This window comes from Vigna umbellata, chromosome 3, assembly GCF_029865625.1.
Source record: "Vigna umbellata cultivar VRB3 chromosome 3, Vumbellata_1.0, whole genome shotgun sequence".
Taxonomy (NCBI): domain Eukaryota; kingdom Viridiplantae; phylum Streptophyta; class Magnoliopsida; order Fabales; family Fabaceae; genus Vigna; species Vigna umbellata.
In genome coordinates, this window is record NC_142167.1 from 40,415,574 (window position 1) to 40,442,227 (window position 26,654).

Sequence of the window (26,654 nt, forward strand, 5' to 3'; positions counted from 1 at the left end):
GTGACAGCCAAAGTACATTGATTAACCATTAGTGCAGTATATCTAGGGGCAATATAACCTGTCAATCACTCATAAATACCGTATATTCGTCCTTAATATGGTCATTAAACGTATTAATTGGCCATTAATTATATTTACCTTCCCTGATTAGTTTGTCTGACAGCCAGGTACAGTACACTTTTATATAATTTAAAACAATTGTATAATTTTATATAAATTTATATTTTCTGTAATTTATATAACTTTATTTTATAAATTAAATAATGTGTAATTTTATATAATTTATATAATTATATAATTTTATTAAATTTTATATAGCTTTATATGATCAATTTTTTATTCTATATAAATTTAAAACTTTGGTTAATACACATAAATTTATATAATGTACGTACTTTATAAAATTTAATATAATTTTAGTATATAAGTTGTATAATTTTATAAGTTTTTATGAATTATATAATATATTTTTTTCTAATTATATAATTTTAATGCTAATAACTAATTGATTTTATAATTTGTATAATTTCATAATGTTTATATTGTACATAACATTTATGGTTTTATCTTCATACTCATCTCTTGGTGATCATTTTCTTCTTCTTTTTATATTCTATTTATACACCTTGATAATATAGTCGTTATGGCGAAACTTTTATTAAGATTTGACGATATGACCGTTTGGCGAAACTTGTCTTGATATGTGTTATTTTTTGGCTATTGGTGTGGATGTTTATCATAAGATAGAGTCTTTTGTTAAAGCATACTTTCTTTTAAGAGCTTTTATCAAAAGCATATATGACTTTTCATTTGGCACGACTTTTGATAAACTGATCAGTTTTTCTTTTATCTTCAATGTCTATTTTGATACTTACATGAAGAGGTAATTGATCATTTGTAGATCCTATTTCTTGCTTGTTTTGGTGTTTTAAAATCTTTCACCATTGGTAAAGGATTGTATTGTTTTCTAAAGTTTTGTTTGTGTGTTTGACTGATATCATTTAGTCTATGAGAGACTTTTTCTTGGTTGGCATATTGTCTTCGTGTTTTGTTGTAGGTATTGTATCACAATTTCCTAAGATACGAACATTCTGTGAATGTCTTTCTTGGTATTGACATTTACTACTGATCTGATTGTGTAGACTACTCATCAAATGTCACTTTTGTTGTTTTTGAATCTTGAACATTTAATGTCATTTAATGTTTGCTCAAAACAACAAGGTGTTTTTGATTCCTACCGTTAAGATAACATTTGACAATTAAGTTTTTCTTCTACAGATACCAAGTCATTGATTAAAGACTTCATTGTCTGATGAAGTAAAGTTTTGGCACATGGTATTGTTTAGATAGAGTAAACGCTTCTTATGATTTTACTTTTTCAAACAGACAGCGTTTAACTTAGTTTAAGTTTTCTCTTCATGTTTTAAGTTTTAGTCTTTTAGTGTGTTTTGTCAACGACATCGTCTTAACATATTTTGTTTTTCCGAGAGCTAAATTGAGTACCATTTAGGTATGATGAGCTTTATGTATTTAACTTCAACTCTCTTAAACGTTTTTTACTTGATAGTTGTTTTAACATTGTGTTTGGTTGTTTTGTCTTAGTTGTTTTTCTGTTTCCTAAAATCCTAAGTGTGTACCTTGTTTGACTCTAATGTTTTGTTTTTGTTTTCCTATTGTTTCTTGAGTGTTTTCTTCACCTGGTCTAATATTATTTTTCTTATGTTGTATTCAACTGGTGTTTAGTTTTTTGCTTGTCCTATTTTCTTAATTTGATAGTCTAATTTGTTGGGACAAGACAAACTCATCTACAACATCTTTGGTTTTGAAGTTTAAATAAACAACATTAAATGAAGTAGTCTTGAATATAATCTTAGATTGTAACATTTAACTACTATTTAGCAATTAAAAGCTTCTAGGGTCATAATTAAGGCTTTCCAATCTCAAGTTCCGTATAGTGTTTGGTGTTTATAATACAAAATTTTTTTTTAAGTCTTTTCTAGATAAATTTATCGTTGTCTTTATTTATATATATATATATATATATATATATATATATATATATATATATATATATATATATATATTCTTATCTATTTAAGAAATCAAGAGGAACATTAAGAAGAAAAATAATTGGTATTTTGAAGAAAAAACAATTGTATGCAAAGTTATGTAAATATGAATTTAGAATGAAAGAAGTATAATTCATAAGACATTTTTATGAACACCTAATTTTGTCCAAAGTAAGTACATTTTATTTCTATAAACTTAATGAAAAAATTGTGTAATTTATTTAAGAAAGACAAAGAAAAACTAGAAAAAAAAAGTGAAATAAAAATGATTAGAAAATGAAAAAGATAAAAACAAAATAACATGCTACACCTACAAGTTTTCTATTCACATTCCCTTCCACAATGGACTACTACTGGCCGAAAACTAATTTCTACGTTCACACCCCCTATAAATCTTCTCCATTAAAAAAGTGCCACGAGTCCCTCTTTCCTGTCTCTACCAGCGACTTCCATTCACTCACATATTCCCCTCTCCAATTTCTTTTGACACCTACCTACACCATTTAATATTTGGATAATGATACTTTCCACAATATTTTTTTAACAACATTTTAATATAATTTACGTGTCATTTTGTGATTGGTCCATGTTAATGTTTATAATTAGGTTAAACCCATTCGGAGATCCCTATTTATGTGGAGCTTTCCCAGTTTGATCCCCGTCTTATAAGTTTTGTCAATTTAATCCGTTATATTGAAAAATTGACTCAATTGGGTCTCTGCCATTAAATCAACTTAACGGAGTTAAGTTTTTGATAACCTGTGAGGGTGACGTGGACATTTTTTGACACGTGGCTTGCAGGTACTCTTATACGTAGCTTTTTATTAAAGAAATATTTGTACATGGCATTTTATAAAAAAACATTTTAAAAATTGTTTAAAATTAGGATTCATTGAATCAGACTTCTAATATTAATCCTTAGTGTCTTATTCAGAAGGGTAACAAGATTCGGTGCATTGAAAACATGGTTATGAAGCAGAATCCACTAGTCTGGAACATTTTTTCATGTTATCTTTCATCTGACCAATTCCACTCTTCATTCTGATGATAGAAAAAGCACACACCTTATGTTAAATTCATAAACTTGGATCATTTCTCCAAGCTGTAGTTGATAATGCTAGCAAATGCAAAAGCAAAATAAAACATATAACAAGCACAAATGAAGTTGCTGCACATATGTTGTCAGCTACTAAGAACAAACGTATCCCAATGGGATCGGAAAGCCGAAGGCGCTTGGGATAAAGAAAGCTCTGGTTTTTTACTCGGGAAAAGGCCCCAAAGAAGAGAAATTTCTGACTAAACCCTAATTAATCCCCAATTGGGAAATTTCTCTTTTAAGGAAACCAAAACTCAAGTTGGGGAACAAGAGTTAGGAAGCAAATGTTCTACATCCCACATCCCGAATAGAAGCAACGTCCAAGGGGTGGCGGGAAGTGACGGCGCTGCGGAGGCACAACTCACACAGTGTTCTGTACAACCTCCTAAGGAGGGACAACTTTCTTCTTTTCTTCCCCTTCGCGGTTCTGGTACGGGTTTTGCAGGTAGGAGATAAGTTTTCCGGTGGCTAGGGCACGAACCCCTTCCTCGCGACGCGGTGAGGGGCTACAGCGGTGGCGCCGATGACGATCTGAGCGTGGGCGTACCTGGGTGGTGGGAGTTGTGAGAGCTTTCCTCCTTCGAAGCGACTCGCGATGGTGGATGCAGGTTCAGTTTCGACCACGCTAGAGTGCGAACCGCATCGCGATGGCAGAAGGAGATGACGGCGAGGCGTCGATGTTGGGAATGAGTCGTGAAGAAGAAAACCTTTGAGATTGTAATGTTTTTGGGTTTTGACCTTTGGGGTTGTTTATTTGTAGGTTAGGGATCTGTTGTGCTGCACACTATGATTGAAGAAAACCCTATTTTTAAAATATTAAATATTATCAAATTCCATGTATACAACTATTTGAATGCCACGTATAAAAAACTTAACATGTCAACATTCCAAGTCATCAAAAACTTAACCCCGTTAAGTTAATTTAACGGCAGGGGTTTAATTGAGTGAATTTTTCTTTTTTAAGGGTTAAATTGACAAAACTTATAAGACGGGGATCAAACTGGGAAAACCCCACATAAATAGGGACTTCCGAAGGGGTTTAGCCTTATAATTATTATGATTGATCGTGGAGTAATTTTAAACCAATCAGAGAAGGACACGTAGATGATGTTAAAATATTAATTGTCAGAAAAATGTTGTTAAAGTATCATTATCCTTAATATTTTCATCATCTCCAAAATCCCTTCAATTACGCTCCACGGCTCCTTCGATAAAGCACCCACGTTTTAAGGTTTTGAGAGCAGAAGAAAATTTGGGTTTGGACAAGATTTTTACTACATGCGCCCACATTTTAATATTTTGCACCTCGTATATTTGTTATTGGATTTCACCACACACACCTCCTAATCATATTTTTTTGACAATTGCTCCCTGCACCACCACCGAATGCTCCCTACACCACCTCATACCTATTTTGCCCTTGCTCTAAAACGGATGTCAACATCCGTTTCACCTTCAATGGATGTTGACATCCGTGAACGGATGTTGACATCTGTTTACATATTTTATATTTTAGTTTATTATTTTTATTTAAAAAAAAATCTTCAATGGATGTGGTCACATCCGTTAACGGATGTGGCTCATCCGTTTTAATAAATTTTTTAAAACTATTTTGATTATTATTTAAATAATAATACATAAATTAAAATAATAATAATTATTTTATAAAATAAAATAAAATTAATTAATTAATAACTTTAAAAAATTAAATAATATTTATATATTAATTTAAAATATAACAAATTAGAAAACAAACAACTTAAAGAAAACTATAACAGGTTTTAATAATTTTTTAAAAAATATTTTGATTGTTATTTAAATAATAATACATAAATTAAATTAATAATAATTATTTTATTAAATTAAATTAAATTAATTTATAAATAATTATTTAATAACTTTAAAAAAATTAAATAATATTTATATATTAATTTAAAATACAATAAATTAAAATACTAAAAGGTAAAAAAAAAAAAAAACCCAACGGATGTGGCACATCCGTTAAAGAATTTTTTCTTCAATAGATGTCGACATCCATTTAAGAAAAGAGGTAAGGGTGCAGGATATTTTAAAATATAAAGATAGTTTTGGAATTAAAAAAAAATTGGTGGTGCGGATAGGAATGTGAGGTGGTGTAGGAAGTAACCCTCTATTTTTTTTTTGTTTTTTGAGTTGTACTCCTTACTCTTCGCCTGCATTTTCATCATGCACCTCCATCTTTCCATTTCCTGTCTCTAAATAGAAATAAACAGATGTGTTTTTAAATAAAGTTTTAACGTAACAATCATAAATGTTTTTTTAAAATTAAAATTACAAAATAAAAAACAAAATAGAAAATCACTTTGGATTTACTTCTAATATGGTTATTTTCTTTTTAAAATCAACTTATGGATGTACTTCTAATTTGGTCATTTCAATATTTTAAAAGGGTTTAATATGATTTTAGTCCCTAAACTATTGGCCGTTTCTGGTTTTCGTCCCTCTTTCAAAGTAAGGTACGATTTGGTCCTCAATCTTTTCGAAACTTTGTTTTTAGTCCTCGAAAACTAACACCGTTAAATATGTGCTGATGTGTCTAACGTTTCTGTCCACGTGTTCTTGGTTTTTTGCTGACGTGTGTTAAGTCGAACTGATTCCTCTTTAATCTTGAATGAAATTGGTACTCAAAATCAGTTACAATTGGTGTTGGTGTTGCTGTTCTTTGTTTGGGTTTGGTTCGTGGTTCATCTGCGCGTGCATTTTCGTGGTTCATGTGTTGGTTATTTGCGTTTGGTTCGTGAAAGAAAGGGATTTTTTTGTGGTTCGTTGAGGTGGTTCGTTGAAGAAGAAAGGCGATTGTGTGTGGTTCGTTGTGCAAGGTAATTTTTTAGTTTAAGTTTAACTTGTTTTCTCTGTGATTCGTTGAACAAGAAAAGCAATTGTGTGTGTAATGGGCATTCCGCTGTGCATTGTCAGTCTAATGTGGGAAGTTTTCATTTGACCTTGTAGGAAAAATGGTTTTTGACGTGTGTTTGTATCATATGGGGAAGTTCATGAAGAACAAGGGTCTACAATATGTGGGAGGAGAGATACATGTTATTAGGGGAATCGATCCCGACATGTGGTCATACTTTGAAGCTGTGGGATTTGTTAGAGAATTCAAGTACTGTGGAGAGTTCAAACTTTGGTGGAAGGGTTCCAAACAAAAGGCAATGAACAACCTCAGACCACTGACAGATGACAGAGAAGCCCTTTTGTTGGCTAACTATGCAGAGGCAAATAAGGAGGAAGTTGAAATCTATGTTCAACATGGCCAACCCAGTCAGGCAGAGGAAATTTGTTTTCTTACATTTGGTGAGGAGGCAGAGGAAGTAAGAGTACAGGAGATGGAGGAAGAGGTTGTTATGGATGAAGAAGATATTGGTGGGGTGGAGGGAAATGTTGAAGTAGAAGACTTGGTAGTAGATGACGAAGAGGGGAATGTTGAGGGAGAAATTGTGGAAGAGCAAGAGGAAGAGGGGAATGTTGAGGGAGATGAAGAAGAAGGTGAAGAAGAACATGAAGAGCAAGATGAAGAAGAAGAAGATGAAGAAGATGAAGAAGAAGATGAAGAGGGCAATGTTCTTGAGGACGAAGGGGTGGAAAATGTTGATGAAAGTGAAGAGGAGAGAATGGAAAATGGTGATGATGGGTTTGGGATGGACAATGTCACGGTAGAGGAAGAGAGAAGATATATTAATCCAGTTTTGGATAGGTGGAAGAGAATGAAAAACAAAAATACAAATGTTAGGAGCATATTTGTAGATAGTGAGGGGGCATTTGTCATTAACGAAGAAGTTGGAGAGCATGAGATAAATGAAGTTTATGATACAGAAGAGTTGTCCTCAAATGTAGATAGTGAGGAGGATAAGAGGGACAATAAAAGGCACTTTCCAAAGTATAAAGCAGAAGATATGAGTAAGGGATTCAAATTTAGATTGGGAATGGAGTTTAAGTGTTTGAAGGATTTTAAGAGTGCCGTACAGGAGCATAGCGTTTTGAATGGAAAAGAAGTGAAGTTTGTGAAGAATGATTTGAAGAGGGTAAGGGCAGTTTGTAAGAAGGGGTGTGGTTTTGTTATTATGGCTAGCAAGGTAGGAAGTAGGCAAACCTTTAGAGTCAAAACTCTAGTTCGGCACAAGTGTGGAAGGGGTTTTGGTAGCAAAAGTGCAAATGTACAATGGATTGCACAGGTTTTGGTTGGCAGATTTGTCAATGTTGTAGGCATGACAGTGAAACAAATCATAGATGAAATACAAAAGTCATATAGTGTTGGAATAACTCATTGGAAGGCTGGAAGAGCTAAGAGAATTGCAATGGATTGTTTAATGGGTGATGGAGAACGACAATATGCTCGTCTGGTTGACTATGTGGCTGAGTTATTAAGAGTCAAGGCTGGGACCTTCAAGATTAAGGTGAATCAACCCGAACCCACCCTGCAACCAAGGTTTGGGTCATTTTACATGTGTTTGGAGGGCTGTAAGCAGGGGTTTTTAGGTAGTTGCAGACCATTTATTGGTGTAGATGGTTGTCACTTGAAGACAAGTTATGGAGGTCAGTTGTTAGTTGCAGTAGGAAGAGACCCTAATGACCAGTATTTCCCACTAGCTTTTGCTGTGGTAGAAACAGAATGCAAAGACACATGGATGTGGTTTTTGACACAGCTGCTTGATGATATTGGAGGCATAGATTGTCAAAGGTGGATCTTTATTTCGGATCAGCAAAAGGTACATTAAAATATGTAGTTTAGTTAGAAATTTATTTTGATTATGTAATACTTATTGGTGTATTATGGTTGCAGGGATTAATGTCAGTTTTTGATGATATCTTGAATGGAGTGGAACACAGGCTGTGTTTACGCCATTTATACAACAATTACAAGAAAAAATTTGGGGGAGGTTTGCTCATTAGAGACCTCATGATGGGGGCTGCGAAGGCAACATACTATAAGGAATGGGAGAAAAAAATGGGTGAGTTAAAAAATCTGAATGTTGATGCCTTTAATTGGTTAATGGGTATACCAACTAAAAGTTGGTGTAAGCATGCTTTTAGTGCTTATCCTAGGTGTGATGTGTTGATCAATAACTTGTCAGAATCATTTAATAGTACTATTTTAATGGCAAGGGACAAACCAATAATTTCAATGATGGAATGGATTAGATCATACATAATGAGTAGGTTTGCAAGTCTTAGAGAAAAAGTTGACTCATATCCTGGTGATGTTATGCCTAAACCGAGGAAAAGATTGGATATGGAGGTTGAAAAGAGTGGGAATTGGCTTCCGGTATGGGCAGGGGGTTCACAGTTTGAAGTAACTCATGGCTTTACCATGGACAAATTTGTTGTTGATTTAAGTAATCACACATGTACTTGTTACTTGTGGGATTTGGTAGGAATACCATGTAGACATGCGGTTGCTGCCATTCATTACAGATCAGAAAACCCAGAAAATTATGTTCATCCTTACTATAAGAAAGATGCCTATAGAACTTGTTATGCACCAATTATAAGTCCTATCAATGGACAACAACTTTGGCCTACATCTGACTCTCCAAAACTACTACCTCCCATTTACAAAACACCTCCTGGGAGGCTAAAAAAATTAAGAAGACGAGAAGCTGATGAATATGTCAGCCATGGAAAATTGTCAAAGACCAATACTGCTATGAGATGTAGCACTTGCAATGCATATGGACACAATGTAAGGAAATGTAAAAAGAGCCAGAAAAGCAAGGTAAATCTTCTTGGTAATGTTATTTACAAGTTGATTTATTACTTTTGTTATCTAACTATCTAACTATCTAACTATCTAACTATCTTACTCCTTTCATAGGACAAAAGGGGGGCTTCTACATCAACACCTGGATCTGCATCAAGAAGGGCTGCATCTGCATCTGCATCAGAAGGTGGAAGGGCTGCATCTGCATCTGCATCAGAAGCTGGAAGGGGGGCATCTGCATCTGCATCACAAGCTGGAAGGGCTGCATCAATTGCTGGAAAGGGGGCATCTGCATCTGCACCACAAGCTGGAAGGAGATCAGCCAGAGATGCAGGGGTTGGGGCTGCTTCTACATCACAAGGTGGAGGATCTGTAACTATGCGTCAAGGGGCAAGAAGAGCATCCTCAAGATTGGCTGCACAAATTGTAGGGTCTCAAAGGAAGTTGTAATTCAAGGATGTAATTTCAAACAATTTGTAGTGGCTGTAGGGTCTCAAGGAAGTTGTATTTAAAGTAGTGCCTGTAGTGGACCACTTTTTTGTCTTGTAGTGACTGTAACCCTTTAAAGTATGTTGGGACCACTATTTGAACGACTTGTTTATTAATCTGCTATTAGTCCCTCTGCTGTCTGCTTTGCTTTGCTTTGCTTTGCTTTTTTTTATGCTGTAATTGCTTTTAGTGGTTTTAGTCCCTCTGCTGGGACAAGCTACAATTTGGTGGCAGTTTGTGGTTTTAGTCCCTCTGCGCATTTCCCATTCTAAACCACCACTTTTGGTGCTAAAGAGCAACTCATACAGTGATTTTTTCATCTCGAAGCTTTTAGCCTCTGCTGGCAGTTACTACATGTCAAATTTGGTAAAACAAAGTTGCTAAAATCATCACATTAACATTCCAAACTCGTTTATGCAAAATTCACATTTAAACCCCCAAATTTTTAGCACTTTTTCTGATAAGTTGCAGAATTGGTAGTCAAAGCTGCTAATATTTGCAAACTATATAACACAAATGCACATAACACAACCATCAGGGCACAATTCAACTGAACTTCCACATTTTATTCAATTTAAAACTTGCTTGTACATCCACAACACAACCTATCTAATTACAATTTACCTTCAACACAAACAGAATACAAAACATGGCTGTTAATGCCCATGACAATACAAAAAACACCAACATAATTTTGAAATTTTTTCTCTCTTCCTCTAATTTCTTCTTCAACTTGTCCTTCTTATTCCTTAGATCCAACACCACATTTTCAATACACACTTCAACTTCTTCACTCTTCCTTTGTAAGCTTCCTTCCATTTCAAAATCTCCTTCATCAACCCATTCAAAGAAGTTACAGCTTGAATTACTCTGCAAATGAAAATAACAAATCACCAATACAATATTCAACACAATAAATAAAGCTTTTATTCTCACTTACTGCCCAATTTCTACATCTATAAAATAGTCTCCCTTTGTTCTTCAATGTAGTTGCCTTCAACAACAACAATCTTTCCCCACAACCACAGTTTTTTGAAGCTAAGTGAGAGGATCCACATGTTTGGGACATTCCAGAACCTATGCTCCTTGGTGTGCAACCTCCTCTATCGCCTTTCATTTCCCTTCAAAAGTGATTAACAAACAAACTGAAGTTCGAAACCAAAACCCTTCAACAAAACCCTATATCCCCAAATCCATCCATCATTTTAAACCAAAACAGAGACGAATATGAACTTACATGCCCAACTCCACCAATGCCCAAGAAGGTGATATCCAAGCTTCAACCTTGACTTCGTCTTTGCTCAAATCCTTCACACAACACTTTGCAGTGAAAGTAATAAACCAAACTTTACCAATGTTGGATTAACTTTGCATTTCAGCTGTAACAACACCTCGACAGAGACGTTAGAACACGTGGACACAGACGTTAGAACATGTAGACAGAGACATTAGACACATCAGCACATATTTAACGGTGTTAGCTTTCGAGGACTAAAACCAAAGTTTCGAAAAGATTGAGGACCAAATCGTACCTTACTTTAAAAGAGGGACGAAAACCAGAAACGGCCTATAGTTTAGGGACTAAAAACATATTTAACCCATTTTAAAATCACTTTTAATTTGATTATATAAGTATTTTAAACATTGTTTATTTAAGTATTTTAAACCACTTTTTGATGATTTTTTACTTGGTTATTTTAAAAATACATCCTTTTTTTATTCATAATTTTGATGTTACAAAATATTATATTAAAAATGATATTACAAATTTTCTATTCAGAAGTCAAAGAATTATGTTGTTTCTAATTTTTCATTAGGAAAGAAAATACTTAGTAAAAAAGTTAATTTTTGTTGAGTACAAAAATTAAAAGATACATTTTTGTTTATTTTATGTATTTTTTATTATTTTAGGAAAAATAAACATTAGAAAAATTCATATTTATTTTTTGCGTATTTAATTAAAGATACCATTGTAGGATGCTAATACATTCTCATGTGTAACGAAACTCAGATCCAAAATATGATTTTTGCATATTACGTCTTACTTTATGGTTTCTAAAATAAATTATGATGCTTTTGTTGTTTGTCGGTAACAATTTAGGTTGTGACAATCTCATATCGACAAAGGGTATCTCTGTGGATCTTGCAAAGGTGGATATAGTGTTAAAATGGAAATATTTAGCAACTATAACAAAAATATGGAGCTTTGTTAGTTTGACAGGCTATTGTAGGAGGTTTATATAGGGGTTTTCTAAATTAGTATCTCCTTTGACGCTTTTAACCTGTAAAGATCAACCTTTTCTATGGATGGATAAGTGAGTAGAGCTTTATAGAACTTAAGAAGAGACTAACCAATGCATCTGTGGTGGTGATTCTTGAAACAAGTAAACATTTATTGGGATGTTTCTTATCGTGGTCTAGGTGGAGCGTTGATGCATGAAAAGAGAGTGGTAGCCTATGCTTTACAACAATTAAAGATTCATTAGAAAAACTACTCTATTCATGACCTTGAGTTAGTCATGGTGGTGTTTGTTGAAAATAAGGCAAAGGAAATGGATTGAGGTTTTGAAAGTTTATGACTTTCAATTGCAATATCACTCTGGGAAAGCTAATGTAGTGGCAAATGCATTGATAAACAAAATTGTCCATTTGTTAGTTATAATGATGAAAGAATTAAAGTTAGTAGAGATGTGCATAGACATGAATTTAGGTGTGTTGGTGAATTCCAAAAACATTAGTTGTAGTAAATTGACTATTACTAATAATTTTCTCAGTGTTGATAAGGGGAGCTATGTACAGCTGAACCCATATCTCACATATGTGTTTCTGATGATGACAAAAGAAATGTTTTATAGTTTCTTGCACAACAAAAATGACAAAACTGTTTCTTGATTATATTTGTGATTGTGCTTGAACTATTTGGTATGTGTATTCATTGATAAAAAATGAATCATAGATTGAAACACTTTGCATATTGCATAGCTACATAAATTAATCGATTACACTATATGTATAATCTGTTAAAAATCATCAGATATCACTATATGCTTAATAGAGGCAAAACAATAATGTTTTAACTGATTACATTAATTGTATAATCGATTAAAACATGTTGCTATGCTAGTACATGTTTGTTGAATGCATTGAGGTGTTCTGAATGAAATAAGTTTTCAAAATTGGTTAAGTATAAAACTTAACCGATTACATTAATTTCCTAATATGTTAAATTGCATTTTATGTGAAAACCTTTTTCTTGAAAAGCCATAACTGTCAATAATGGTCATATTTTGAATATTGTGGCTTGTATGATATGTTTAATCAATTGCATGCACATTTAATCTGTTAAAATCTATGCAAATGTAAAATTGTTACAGTAGAAGAAACAACTTAATAGACTATATTATTTGCTTAATCGATTAAAATGCGTTAGAGTTGAAAAATCTATAAATAGACGCATTGCTATCTGTCATTCAACAATTTTATGCTTTTAATCTTTCATAACGAACTTGATTGATGAGTTTTAATTGCAGGAACATCCTGATTTCTTGAAGAATCAAAGATTGCTTCATTGGAAAAGAAATCCATAAAGATTCTTGCAAGAACATTGTGCTTGCACATTGGTGATCCAAATCTACTCACCAGGTGTACTCTATTGTGATTAGTGTCCATCTACAATCAAGGTTGATCGTGTCCCTGTTGCTGCGACCAGGAAGAGAGCTTTGTGAAGTTCTATTACTTAGAGTTGGGATTGCTCTAAGGGTGACAAAAGTGGGTGATCTTTCTGGGTTTGTACTATAGTTGATATTGAGTTAGAAATGAGAGTACATTTTAGAGGATTGTTTTATGTATGTCTTTCTTGTAAGAACTCTATCAATATAGTGGATCCCTTCATCTAAGGTTGATTGAAGGAAGACTGGACGTAGGCAGTGGGCCGAACCAGTATAAACAACTGTTTGATATTGTTCATATTCTTGTTTGATTGCATTCCAAGAAAACTTCATAGATTTTAAAAAAGCCTTTTAAAGAACAATTTGTTTAAAGGAGAAAACTAATTCAGCCCCCTCTTGGTTGAGTTTATTGGCCTAACTTTTTCTACACTTAGGATGATAAAAGAGCAACACTTAGCAAATCCTAGTTTGAAACACATATTGGAGTTGATTGAGACAGATTAAGCTAAGGAGTTTATTGTAAGGTTTGATGAAGTTTTGAGGTTTAAAGGGAGAATTTATGTCCTAGATGACCTAAGGATAAAGAAGATGATTTTGGATGAAGGGCATAAAAGTCCTCTTAGCATGCACCTAACATGACTAAGATGGATAAATATCTGAATCAATCGTTTTGGTGGCTAAGCATGAAGTGGGATGTAGCCCAATATGTAACATCATGTTTAAATTGTCAAAAGACCAAAGTAGAACACAAAATACCAGAGACATGTTGCAACAATTGGAGATACCTGAATAAGAGTGAGATAGAATAGTCATGAACTATTTCTCATTTGCCACGAATAATGAAGGGACATGATGTCACCTAGGTAATAATGGATCGGTAGACGAAGATTGCCCACTTTTTACCTAGTAGTTTGAGGTTGTCTATGACAAAATTGACATAACTTTATGAAATGGTTAGACTGCTTGAGGTACCATCAAGGTTTTGGAAAACTCTAAGGTGCTCTAGGATATAGTTTAAGGATGAATTTTGCTTATTATCCATAAACAGACAGTTAATCGAAAAGGATAATATAGTCATTTGATGATTTATCATGTTATATAAGTTAGTATGGGATATGGCCATTGGATGGCAAGACAAGGGCTTTAGAAAGATGAGACTGAATATAACAGGTGCATGATCTTAGATCATAATCAATACACTGTATCCTCCAGAGGTTTTGTCTAATGTATGATGAATATGAAAGATTGTGAATATGTCATATGAGAATATATGATGGTTTGAGTTATTACTTATTTTATGAAATGAAGTATCATTATTACTTATTTTATGAAATGAAGTATGAATATAATTATATGATAAATATTTTATTCTGACCATAATATAGAATTGTAATTTAATTTTGGGTTAAATATGTTTTTAATCCCTAAACTATTAAGCGAATTTGTTTTTAATCCCTCTTTCAAAGTAAGGTATATTTTAGTTCTTCTATTTAAAAAAAAATGTTAATTTTTTATCCTCCCGTTGTTAGTTTTGGAGGACCAAAAATTAAGATTTTTTTTAAGGAGGAGGACTAAAATGTACCTTACTTTGAAAGAGGGACTAAAAACAAATTGCTTGATAGTTTAGGGACTAAAAACATGTTTAACCCTTTAATTTTTAATAACTCTACCTTAGTTTTGTTTTTGTGTTTTTTGTTTTGGGTTTTTTTTGTGTGATTTTACTTTTGTACTATGATTGTGTTACTCATGTAAGCATAAAGAGATGCATGTGTTAATACAAAGTAACACTAAAACTACGAAAGGACTAGAGGACCAATATAATAAGGTTGAATACTAAATAAATATTTCGTATCACTTAAGTTCTCTTTTATATTTTGAAAAACAAATTGATAATTTTGAAAAACTACGTTACATATAAATCTCTATTTCTTGCCTTATATGTTTTAGTATTTAAATGAAACAAAATTATTTATATTATTTGGTGCATTGAAAAAACTGAATTGTTACATTTTTAACATTCCAAAATAGTCTATTATTATTTTAGTTAAACCATTAATTTAAATTTTACTATATTTAATTATTAAAAGTTATTAATATATTTTTTAAATTTTAATTAAAATCAAACAAATAAGTTTTTGTCTATAAATAATTAAATTTATATCCAATAATTTTAGTTATTTGAAATTTAGTATTTCTTACTAAAGTTGGCATAGAAGTGCCTTACACAAAATCTTTGATCAACTTTAAGAAGTAGTTCTTGTATAGCAGGTACTAGGTCCTATGGTTTGAATTCAATATAGTATTGTTAATGATAGTGTTGTGATATACAGGCCGACCTCTGCAGCTTACAGGTCGAGCTCCACAGATTTCAGGTCAAGCTTCGCAAGGTGCAACCGACCTCCGCAGCCTACATGTCAACCTCCGTACAGGCCGACCTCTATAGAGTGTAGGGCGACCTCTCCAGAGTACATGACAACCTCCACAACCTATAAGGCAACCTACACCTTCTTCACACTAATGCACCTCGGCTTATATCTCAATTCGACCTTCACTTTCACCTTCACCTTGACCTTCACACTGACTTCTCTTTTGTAATAGAGGTTCAACTTCACACTAACCTTCCTCTTGTATCTCAACCCGACCTTCACACTCACCGTCATTATTACCATCACAACCATCCTCAACTATCTCATGCACACTAACTTATCATGAAAATATTCCAATATTTGTATAACCTGGGGTTCAAACACTGTGTGTACCACAAATACTTGAACTTGACCATTTAGCCTCACTAAGTTAACCATATGCTTTCAACCTGTCTTTCAACACTAAACCCCCTCTTACACAATATCACAACTCTTTGAATCCAAGATACCCCAACCCTTTTACTACACTTACAACCACAAAATAACTCCACATATCAGTGTCAAATGATAACTTAGAAGTTTCCATTTCATACTTTAACATCCCATCATTTACGAATGTTGATAGGAGGAGCTATGTACAACTAAACCCATATCTCACATATGAGTTTTTGATGATGAAAAAGAAATGTTTTATAGTTTCTTGCACAACAAAATGACAAAACAATTGTGTGATTATATTTGTGTTTGTGCTTGAACTGTTTGATATATGTATTCATTAATCGAAAATGAATCATTGGTTGAAACACTTTGCACATTGCATATCTGCATGAAATAATCAATTAACTGTACGCATAATCTATTAAACTTCATCAAATATCAGTATATGCTTATCAGAGGCAAACCAACTATGTTTTAACCGATTACATTAATTGTATAATCGATTAAAACACATTGCTATGTCAGTACATGATTACCGATTGCATTTAAGTGTTTTAAATGGAAAAAGTTTTCAAAATTGTTTAAGTATGGAACTTAATCGATTATGTTATTTTTCTAATCGGTTAAAATGCATTTTAAGTGAAAACCTTTTTCTTGAAGAGACATAGGTGTCAATAACGGTCATATTTTGAATATTGTGGCTTGTATATTTTGTTTAACTGATTGCATGCATTTTTAATCTATTAAATATTATGCATATGTAAAAGTGTTAAAGTAGAAGGAAAAACTTAACAAATTACATTAAATGTCTAATCAATTAAACTGCGTCTGAGTTGAAAAATTTATATATAGACACATTGCTATGTACTCGCAATGATTTTGATGATTCTAATATTTCATAACTAACTTGATTGTTGAGTTTTAATTGGAAGAGCGTTCTGATTTCTTGAAGATCAATTTAATACTTTAAAAAAAAAATAGGACGCTTAAAAAAACTATAAACTTTTAATGTTCATTTTTATTTATGAATTATTCTTTTTTTAAATTATTATCCCTTTTATAAACCCTTTTTTAATTAAATGTAATTGTTTTTTATTCAAAACATCATTAATTAACTACCATGTTCTTTTATTAAATTTTAAACGTGAAGAAGAGAGACACTAAGACACTAGGGCGGTGGTGAAGATAACATAAAAAAAACAACCGTAGTGTGTGTACGAGTTGCAGAAGACGCAGAACGCATCTCATGGCTTCTACTTGATCACATTCAAGCTACATTTCATGTCCCTTTATCATCTTGCATATTTACTGAGAAGAAATAAGCTTATGTTGGATCATTACGTTGGGTAGAAACAAAGTCTCACATCGGATAAAATAAGAGATGAACATGAATTTATATACATATATTATTAGTAGGAGGCCTTTTCAAGTGGTACCTTGAACTCTATAAAAAAAGAGGAGGTCGAGTCCATAAAAGACAATTTCAGTAAGGCGAAATTTACTGAAATATCCTTATTAGATCGTCCATTTTGTACCAACGGTGTCTTTTGAGTATACCGAATCAGTATAGCTATTCACAATCAGGGTAAAAATTTAGTACTAGATTTTTTTCGTATTTAAAATTTTTTTTGATATTCAATTTTTATAATAATAGTATAAAATGAAGGTTCTTAACATTTCATATGAGAGACAATATCTTACCAGCGAGAACTATGTGTATGTGGTGTTTGTGTATCTAAGAGGAACCTCCTCATTAATAGACCCAATACATTCATACTCTCAACTATGACTAATCACCTTGTTTTTTGTGCTTTTACTGTGCTTGCTCTCACTTGCTGTCTTCAGTTTCAAGCCCATGCTTCTCCCTTAGGTAAAACTGTTTTTGTTTAAAAAAAAAATCAAGTTCCTCATTTACGTACCCACGTATTAAAATTTTGGTTTTTCCTTATTTGTTTTATTTTTTTTCAAAAGGGTATCCTAAAGTTTGATCCTATCTGTGATTTCACAAATTGGACACTTTGAATGAGCATTTGGGGATTGTTTTCCTTCTATATCCTTTTTTTTTCAATTTTTTTTATTCTGCTGAATTTCAGCGAAATTTAACCCTTTTGGCTTTCTTTATCTTTAAGAAAATCCCTTATGTGTTATATAATTTGTTCACAAAGTTGATTTTTTTGTTCCTGTAATATCAGGATCATTGATCGAGCATCTGTCTTCACTTCTCAAAAGGAGAAGGTCTAACTCCAAGACCCCTCAGTCAGGTTGGATGCTTTCTCTTAAATGTTCTCACCTTTTTGATAATCAATTAGTTGAATTCATCTTGTGTGGTTTAACATGTTTATGTGTCTCACGGTGTGGTTTATAACACGTGATTTCGTTGTTGCTTTTCAGATGGAAATGTTCTTCAATTTGAGAATGGTTATGTAGTGGAGACTGTTGTTGAAGGAAATGATATAGGGGTCGTTCCTCATAGGATCCGTGTTTCTGCCGAATATGGTGAACTCTTTGCTGTTGATGCAATTAATAGTAACATTGTTCGAATCACCCCGCCCTTATCCCAATGTATGGTTGCTTATATCCTCTTTCCTTTTATAACTATCAAATATGATTGCTTAGTACATGTCAGTTTTGGCATACAAAATTGGTATTTCTTATTTTCTTCAAATTTGGTTCTCTATTTTTCTGGAGAAACATAATAAGAGTGGTGATTAAAACTAATGTTTGTTTCAGTCTTTTGAATATGTGCAGAGGCAAAAAATTAAGGAAACAAGAAAATGAAAAACTTGAAAAGGTTTATTGTACTTGGTTTACGGGTTTATGTGTTTATCATAGCATGCCAACATCAGCAAGAGAATTTTCTAGTTAATGGAGTAGAATTTTAGAGTTATTGAGTGATTACAGTGATTTGTTTTTAGTTATTGGACTTGATATTTAATTCTGTTTTGTCTTCTTGTTGGCACAGATAGTAGAGGAAGATTGGTGGCAGGGTCGTTTCAAGGCTACACTGGTCATGTAGATGGAAAACCAAGTGATTCTCGTTTCAATCATCCCAAAGGCATAACTGTGGATGATAAAGGGAATGTCTATGTTGCTGATACTCAAAATCTAGCTATCAGAAAGATTGGAGATGCTGGTATATGTTAAACTAAAGTTAAAAGAATACGTGAGTTTAGAAGATTTTGGACTAGTGCAGTCCATTGGTAAAGAATAACAATATCAGAACTGAGTTTTAATATAAAATTACTAATAAACATGGATATAGAAGTGTTGCATTAGTAGCATTGAGAATTGTGAAAAGGTACAAGTTACTAATTTTTGCAACTAATTTTAGGTGTGACAACCATTGCTGGAGGAAAGTCAAATGTTGCAGGCTACAGAGATGGTCCCAGTGAGGATGCTAAGTTCTCAAATGATTTTGATGTGGTGTAGGTTCGCCCAACCTGTTCCTTGTTGGTCATAGATAGAGGAAATGCTGCTCTTCGCCAAATCATTCTCAATCAGGAGGATTGCTATCAATATCTATTACAGGTTTAAATTCTTAACCTTTTATTTGACATAAGCAGCAAGGTTTCTGTTACTGGTCATAGTGTATCTTAGATGTTATATTTATTTCTACCAGAATTTAGATTTTGCAATTGAGAAATCTGCACATCCTTACTATTAACTCCCTTGTGAGGTCAATGAAAGAAATTGAAAATTACTATAAAAAAAATGAATTTAAGCTACATTTTGTTGCCCTTGGTAGGGTTGTTTAATATTTTGTCAAAAAGTTGTTCTGTAAATCTGTCCTGGTGTTTGCCACTGGCAAATGTGAATTTTCTGCAGTGCTGTGCAGTAAACTGAAGAAAGAAAATGGGCATTATGTAAATTTGAAAAGGAACATTGAGTCTGCCATCCATAAATGCTCTCTATTACAGCGTTCTTCAATATTTATAGTTCCATTCTTTGATTTTCTGCAGATGTCCTCACAGTTGTTGGTGCTGTTTTAGTAGGATATGCTACATACAGGTTTCAGCAAGGATTTGGATCATCTTTCATCCCCAAAACAGTATGCCTATTTATGCCTATTTTCCCTAACAATTTTTTAATAATAGAATAAAATTAAGAGGTATATGACGATTTGACAGCAGAAAACTCACAATTTTGCAAATGTATTGTTAATTGAAACTGTGGTCATTCTTTTGAATTACAAAGCTTGTTCATTTTCAAAAGTGAAATAGTTTTTTCTTTCATTCCTTCTATATTGTCATTTTTGTAGGGTTCATAGTAGGATTTCCCCTTTACCCTTTTTTTCCTTCATCCTTTTGTGATTAACTCTTGTTTTCCTGAGCTTACCATTTCATTGTCATGTTGTAATAATAGTGATTTCATGCTGTTCATTTTTAGGAAAACATGTTCTTGTCGGTTGACTAATTACACTTCATGCATAATGCAGCCACCATCAAAAGGTGAATTCAAAGGCCAAGACCATAAGGAGGAGACAAAATGGCCTTCTTTTAGACAGCTTCTTTTGTATCTTTTTAATCTCTCCCTCAAAACATTTAGTTCTTTCTTTCAATTCATACCATGGCATTCCAAGTCTGATAGCACCAAGAGAGGCTTGACACCGTTAAAATATCGTCTTAAGACGCCAGAAGATGAGTTAGAGGCCACCATGGCAGATAGGCAAAGGGCTTTTGATTCACTTCTTACTGAAACTAAGCATGTTCATACTCCAAGCACAACTGAGAAATATTCATAAATGAGGCCTGCAAAGATAAAATCAAGCTCTTCCAAGGATCCCTCTTTCTTAAGAAAGCACCATTCATCGAAAAAACAGGAGTATGCTGAGTTCTATGGATCAACTGAGGTGCCATCTTGTACCAAATCTAAGAGCCTGAAGCAAAGGTCTAAACATCAGCAACAACGAGAAAAGGTTGGACATGTTCTTTTGGAGGGTGTTGGAGAAGAGAAAAAACCAGTTAAGATGAGGGGTGTTGATTATGGTAATCCAAAGTTTGAGCATTACAATATGAGGACTAAATATGTACCCGAGGATTCCTTCCGTTTCAATTCCCATTAACTGGGTTTACACCTTTTTCTTGGTTCACCATTCTTTTACAAGAATATATGATGAAATTGAAGTAAGGAAGATATATTCTAACTTCTAACTAAAGTTTGTGCACTTAGTCAAGCATGCATATTGAACATGCGATCATACCAACATTAATACACTAATCTCATAAGCAATTAAGCTCATATGGGTTAGAGTAATAATAGGATGGATGGTCTCCTGAGAAGTTTTGGTGAGTCGTGTTACACTTCTTTGTTTTTGAAAAAAAAAACATGCAGATTGGGACATAGTTTTTGATCCCCTTACTACTCATTTCAAGGAGATTACTGCATCATGCAAAAAAAAAAAAGAGAGATGGGATTACTACATCTTCTGAATTGTTTATTGACTGAAGAAGTGAGGCTTACTGCAACTCGATGATGGTAACTAAAAGGGAAAGATCGAAAGGTAAGAAAGAGAGGATATTGGAATGAATTCCATATATTATTGATGAAAGAAAAGTATATCATATATACTGCTACAACATGTGGATAAGAACGAATAAAGGAGAATGACCACTATACAACTCATCATATTCTAGAAGAATGCGAGCTATTTACAGCTATTTCTGTAATGCAAAAATATGAGGTAGCAGAGTGTGGATTGTGACTCATTTCTACTGCTGTACAATGTTGTTTTTGGGATGGATTGGGCTCTTTATCTGTTAGCCCCCCACAAGTTGGAGGTAGGAAGATGTTGATTAACTCCAACTTGGATAAGTTTAAGTGGAACAACTTTGGAGGGAGAGCTTTTGTGAAGATGTATGCTAGCTGGTTCGAGGATGACACATGAATTAATCGCATCAAGCCAGCTTGTAGTTTCTCACGAACGAGGTGACAATTAATGTCCAAATGTTTTGTCTGCTCATGGAAAATGGGATTTGCTGCAATATGCAATGCACTTTGATTGTCACAGTACAAGACAACTTGTTTGGAACAAGGTATTTTTAGATCTCTAACCAGAAAATTTAGCCATTGTAACTCACAAGTGGCTGAAGCAAGGGCTCGGTATTCAGCTTCGGATGATGAGCGAGATATAGTGTTTTGCTTCTTTGTCTTCCAAGAAATTAAGGAATTTCCAAGAAAGAAACAATACCCTATAACAGACCTTCTTGAATCAACACAGGTCGCCCAATCCGCATCACTAAAACCAAGAATTTGGATAGGAGAATCACACCTGAACATCAGACCTTTCCCGGGGATGCTCTTGAGATAATGAAGGACCCTCATGGCTGCTCGAAGATGCATCTGAGTAGGATTACTCATGAATTGACTTAGTTGTTGTGTGGCGAAAGTGATATCAGGACGTTTGCTTGTAAGATATAATAGACGACCAACAAGTCTTCGGTACGAAAGTGGATCAACAAGAGGTTCAGTGGAATCTTGAAGCAAACAAAGTGCACTGTCCATGGGTGTGGAACAGGGTTTGGATCCTGTCATACCAGAATCCTTGAGGAGATCTAAACAGTATTTCCGTTGACATAAGGAGATTCCTGCATCTGAATGAGCAACTTCTATATCCAGAAAATATTTCAAAAGACCAATATCTTTTATATGAAAATGTGAGTGTAATATTTGCTTAATGTGGGCAATCTCATGCACAGAATTCCCAGTTAATACAATGTCATCCACATATATGATCAGAGCAGTAAAATCAGACGCATCAGATTTAATGAAAAGGTTGTGATCAACATGATCTTGTTTATATCCACAAGATAAGAGTAAAAGAGACAACTTTTCATACCATTTCCTGCTCGCTTGTTTTAGATAGTAGAGAGATTTCTTTAATTTGCAACACTGTGAACTGTGGTGACCCATGACACCAGGAGGAACAACCATGTACATCTTTAGAAAGTTCACCGTGTAGGAATGGATTACTAACATCAAGCTGTTGAAGATGCCATCTATTGACAGAAGCTAAAGCAAGAACAAGTCGTATGGTTGCCATCTTTACAACGGGAGAGAAAGTTTCGAAATAATCAATACCTTCAATCTGTGTGAATCCCTTTGCTACAAGTCGGGCTTTGTAGCGTTCCACAGTCCCATCTGGTCGTCGTTTGATTTTATACACCCACTTGCACCTAATCAGTTTGACATTTAGAGGAGTTTCAACAATATCCCAAGTCTTATCCAGCACTAGAGCCTTTATTGCACTTTTCATAGCCTTCTTCCAACAAGGTTACTTTATGGCTTCTTGATAATTAGTGGGTTCTTGCTTAGAAGACAATGACATGAGGTAGTGACAGTGAGAAGGAGACGCAGAAGTGTAGTTAAAAACAGATTCCAATGGATTTAAACAGTTTGTGGATGATTGCGTTGGCGTAAAATTGCAAACGTAATCAGCAAGGTGAGGTGGATTGTTATGTGGGCGAGTTGAGCGACGAAGAAGGTGCACTGTTTGGTCTGGTTCACTGTGTTGCGGCATGGTTGTGTTTGGGGAGGATGAACCATATGGAAAGGAGAAGGGAAAATTGGGATCAGACAAGGATGGATTGGGGGACTCAGTCATGAGAGGGGAATTTGGGGCTGCAACACTTTCTGTAGAGGAATGTGGGCTGCATAATGTTGGTTTTGACTCTTGGGTGATAATGGGTGAGTAGGAATCAGTGTATGATGAATACCAAGTTGGGCTAGGATGAGACAAGGATGGATTGGGTGGATTGGGTTTGGGACGAGATAAGGATGGATTGGGCTCTTTATTTGGAGCAAAAGGAAAAATCATTTCATGAAAAAACACATTTCTAGAAATAAAAATTTCTTTTGTATCAAAATCCAAAAGAACATAACCTTTTGTGCCATTTTGAAAACCTAAGAACACACCACGTCTGGAACGCGGGTCAAACTTTTTACGATGTGTGTATGGACGCATAACATAAACAACCGAAAATTTTAATCATGGAAATATCTGGTTGTTGTTTGTGTAATGACTCATAAGGAGTTTTATTTTGAATTACAGGAGAAGGAACATGATTTATGAGATAGACAACGTGTTTGATGGCATAGGACCAAAAATGAATTGGCACATGTGATTGAAAAATTATTGCTTTGGCAACATTGAGAATGTATTGGTGTTTTCTTTCAACTTTGGTATTTTGTTGTGGAGTGGCAACACAACTTGTTTGGTGCAAAATTCCTTTTAATGAAAAGAAATCTTTTAAGAAAAATTCTGGACCATGAATGGTTAGCTTTGGAAAAGGGTCCCCAAATGTCCATGTGAATTAAATCAAATATTTTGGAAGCTCTACTGTTACTAGAAGAATAAGACAACTTTCTTTGTTTAGCCAAATGACAAACATCACAAGTGTCATTGAAATTTTTGGAAATAAAAGGAAATTGTTCATGTAAAATATGAAGACGTTTCCTAGATAAATGTCCTAATCTAAAATGCCAAATGTTGTTCATGGTGATGAGACTAGTGGTGGAGGAGTTGACAAAGGATGGAACAGTGGGTAAGGTGGAAGGTTCCTTGCTGATTATCAAGTGGTAGAGACCCTGTTGTAGTTTAGCCAAACCAATCATCCTCAAGGAGTTCACATCCTATATTAGGCAAGAATCATGACAAAAAGTGAGTTTATAACAAAAACTAGAAACCAATTTAGAAATAAACAAAAGGTTGAAATTAAATTCTGGGACATAAAGAACATTATGGATGACAAGGGAAGGAGAAATATGTACGGTGCTAGAAAAATTTGCTATGGTAGAGGCACCTAAATTCCATCTACATTGTTTGAACTAGCTCGAGCTTGAAAGATACCCTTTGTATTTCTTTCTTTCCCTATATCTTTGCACGACACTTTATTATAATTTGAAATAATTTTGGAGGGAGGGAAAGTTATTGTGAAAATACATATTCAATATGCTTTAAATAAGTAAATAAGTCAAGTCCAAAAGTTGCATATGTTGCATTCCATAAGACAAAAATTTTCATTAATGGATCACTTGCGAAGTAAAACTATCATCTAAGCTCTTAAAAGAAATTAAAAACACAATCCAACCATCCTTTGTGTTTTTCCCTGTTTTCACAAGAAGATGACCTTGCCAAGATCAAGATTCAATTGCACAAATGTGTTTACAAAGTTTTTGTCATAATTGAGATTCAAGCCGTGTCTAGAGGGGATTAAGTTTTTGTTTGAAGATAAAGGAAGGTGATGCAAAAGCTCTTTCATGATTTGGAGTTCAAGGTGGAGAATTGTGATAATTGACTCTAAATCATGATAATTTCATGAAGACCACAAGAGATTGTCTAGTAGAAACGTGCAGTAGTATTTGTAACACCCTGATTTTTTTCTTACTAAAATAAAACTTCATTTCCTTTTTTATTGAAAATCTCAACAATTTTTTTTATTTTACAAAAAAACTTTATTGAAAAGGAAAAACATAAAACTAAAAAATTATTCCAAACATCCCTCGATATTGACCCCTCTCCCCAGCATTGTGAATCTTCCTCAATACTTGTGTTATCATTTACTCCTATATAAAATATGATCATCACGAATGGAAACCACAACCACCAATAGAAGAGTGAGCTAACATAATGACATTAAAACATCATAACTAACATACACATCAATCATAATATAACAACCCACTCAAATCTTACATAGTCACATGTCTAACAAAGCCATAATATTACATTTATTGTTCCACACAACCACACAAAACATGTCCCGCAAAAATACAACCACAAGTGAACTCAAAGTTAGGATACATGTTTGTAACTCTCGCATATAACTTACCAAATATCAGTCCACTTCCCTTGCTCCCCAAGAGTCTTATGGGCGAAGATCACAAGTGTAACTTTCCATTACTCTTCTCCCGAGCCTCGACGAAGGTTACCTTCGATACAACTATGCAGAGTTACCCCTCCTACTGCTCCCTAGGAGTCTTAGAGGCAAAGTCCACTCCTTATTGCTCCCTAGGAGTCTTATGGGCAGAGTGGATACTCCCGCTCACCACTAGAGACTATTAGAGTGTCTATCTTTCAGTAAGTCACCATCACAACTTTCATTTACATGTCATCATAATCATACTAAATAAAATCTACTCCACAATTTAGACTCATATAAAATAATACATAATACGTCACATAAACAAGAAGACAAGAAAGAAAACAAAAAAAAAAACAAGAATGTAAGTTCCTCTCCCTCTTACTCTTCACTTTTTGTTTCCTTTTCAAAACTCAACCTTTAAAAATTTCTCCCTTTTTTCTTGACTTGTCGTCGTTTCTATTAAAATTCTCCCATAAGCATTGTTCTCCCTGTCTTTATAAGTCTAATATTTCTAAAAAAATACAATATTTCATTATCACTTATTATTATCTAACAATAATATATAACAAAATAATATCTTATAATACTTTTTAATGTGTAATATTTAAAAATATCAATTAATATCTAGGAATACTTTTTTTAATTGATTAATTATTCATTAAATCTTATTTCTTAAAAAAAATATTTTAAAATAAAATAAATAATTTAAATTATAATTAATAAACAGTTGCATCTTTTATTTAAAATATTTCATCATATTTATATATTTTCTTAATTATTAAAATTTTTAGGATCTGGATAGATCACAGGTGCGCTGTTGTTGTCTAACACTTGTATTGAACATTTAAACCTAATTGTCTTGACGTTTCTCTTTTATTGTTTGTTTCTTAAATTCTATATATAGAGAGCTTTATGCATATATCCATGACTG

The 26,654-nt window shown here is 33.6% G+C and overlaps 1 protein-coding gene and 1 pseudogene across 2 annotated transcripts; both read left to right on the top strand.

The window, feature by feature from the left end:
- The first annotated feature begins 7,990 nt into the window (after nt 1-7,990).
- Nucleotides 7,991-9,352, top strand: LOC124834823 (uncharacterized). The gene is made up of 3 exons (XM_088109626.1): nt 7,991-8,917; nt 9,017-9,089; nt 9,123-9,352. The coding sequence occupies exons 1-3, from the start codon at nt 7,991-7,993 to the stop codon at nt 9,350-9,352; spliced, it is 1,230 nt and encodes a 409-aa protein (XP_087965752.1).
- An 8,246-nt stretch (nt 9,353-17,598) lies between these two features.
- Nucleotides 17,599-20,952, top strand: LOC124822800 (uncharacterized; annotated as a pseudogene). The gene is made up of 7 exons (XR_015784730.1): nt 17,599-17,733; nt 18,056-18,124; nt 18,255-18,425; nt 18,826-18,996; nt 19,195-19,443; nt 19,823-19,911; nt 20,299-20,952. The product of XR_015784730.1 is annotated as an uncharacterized LOC124822800 (transcript).
- The last annotated feature ends 5,702 nt before the right edge of the window (nt 20,953-26,654 follow it).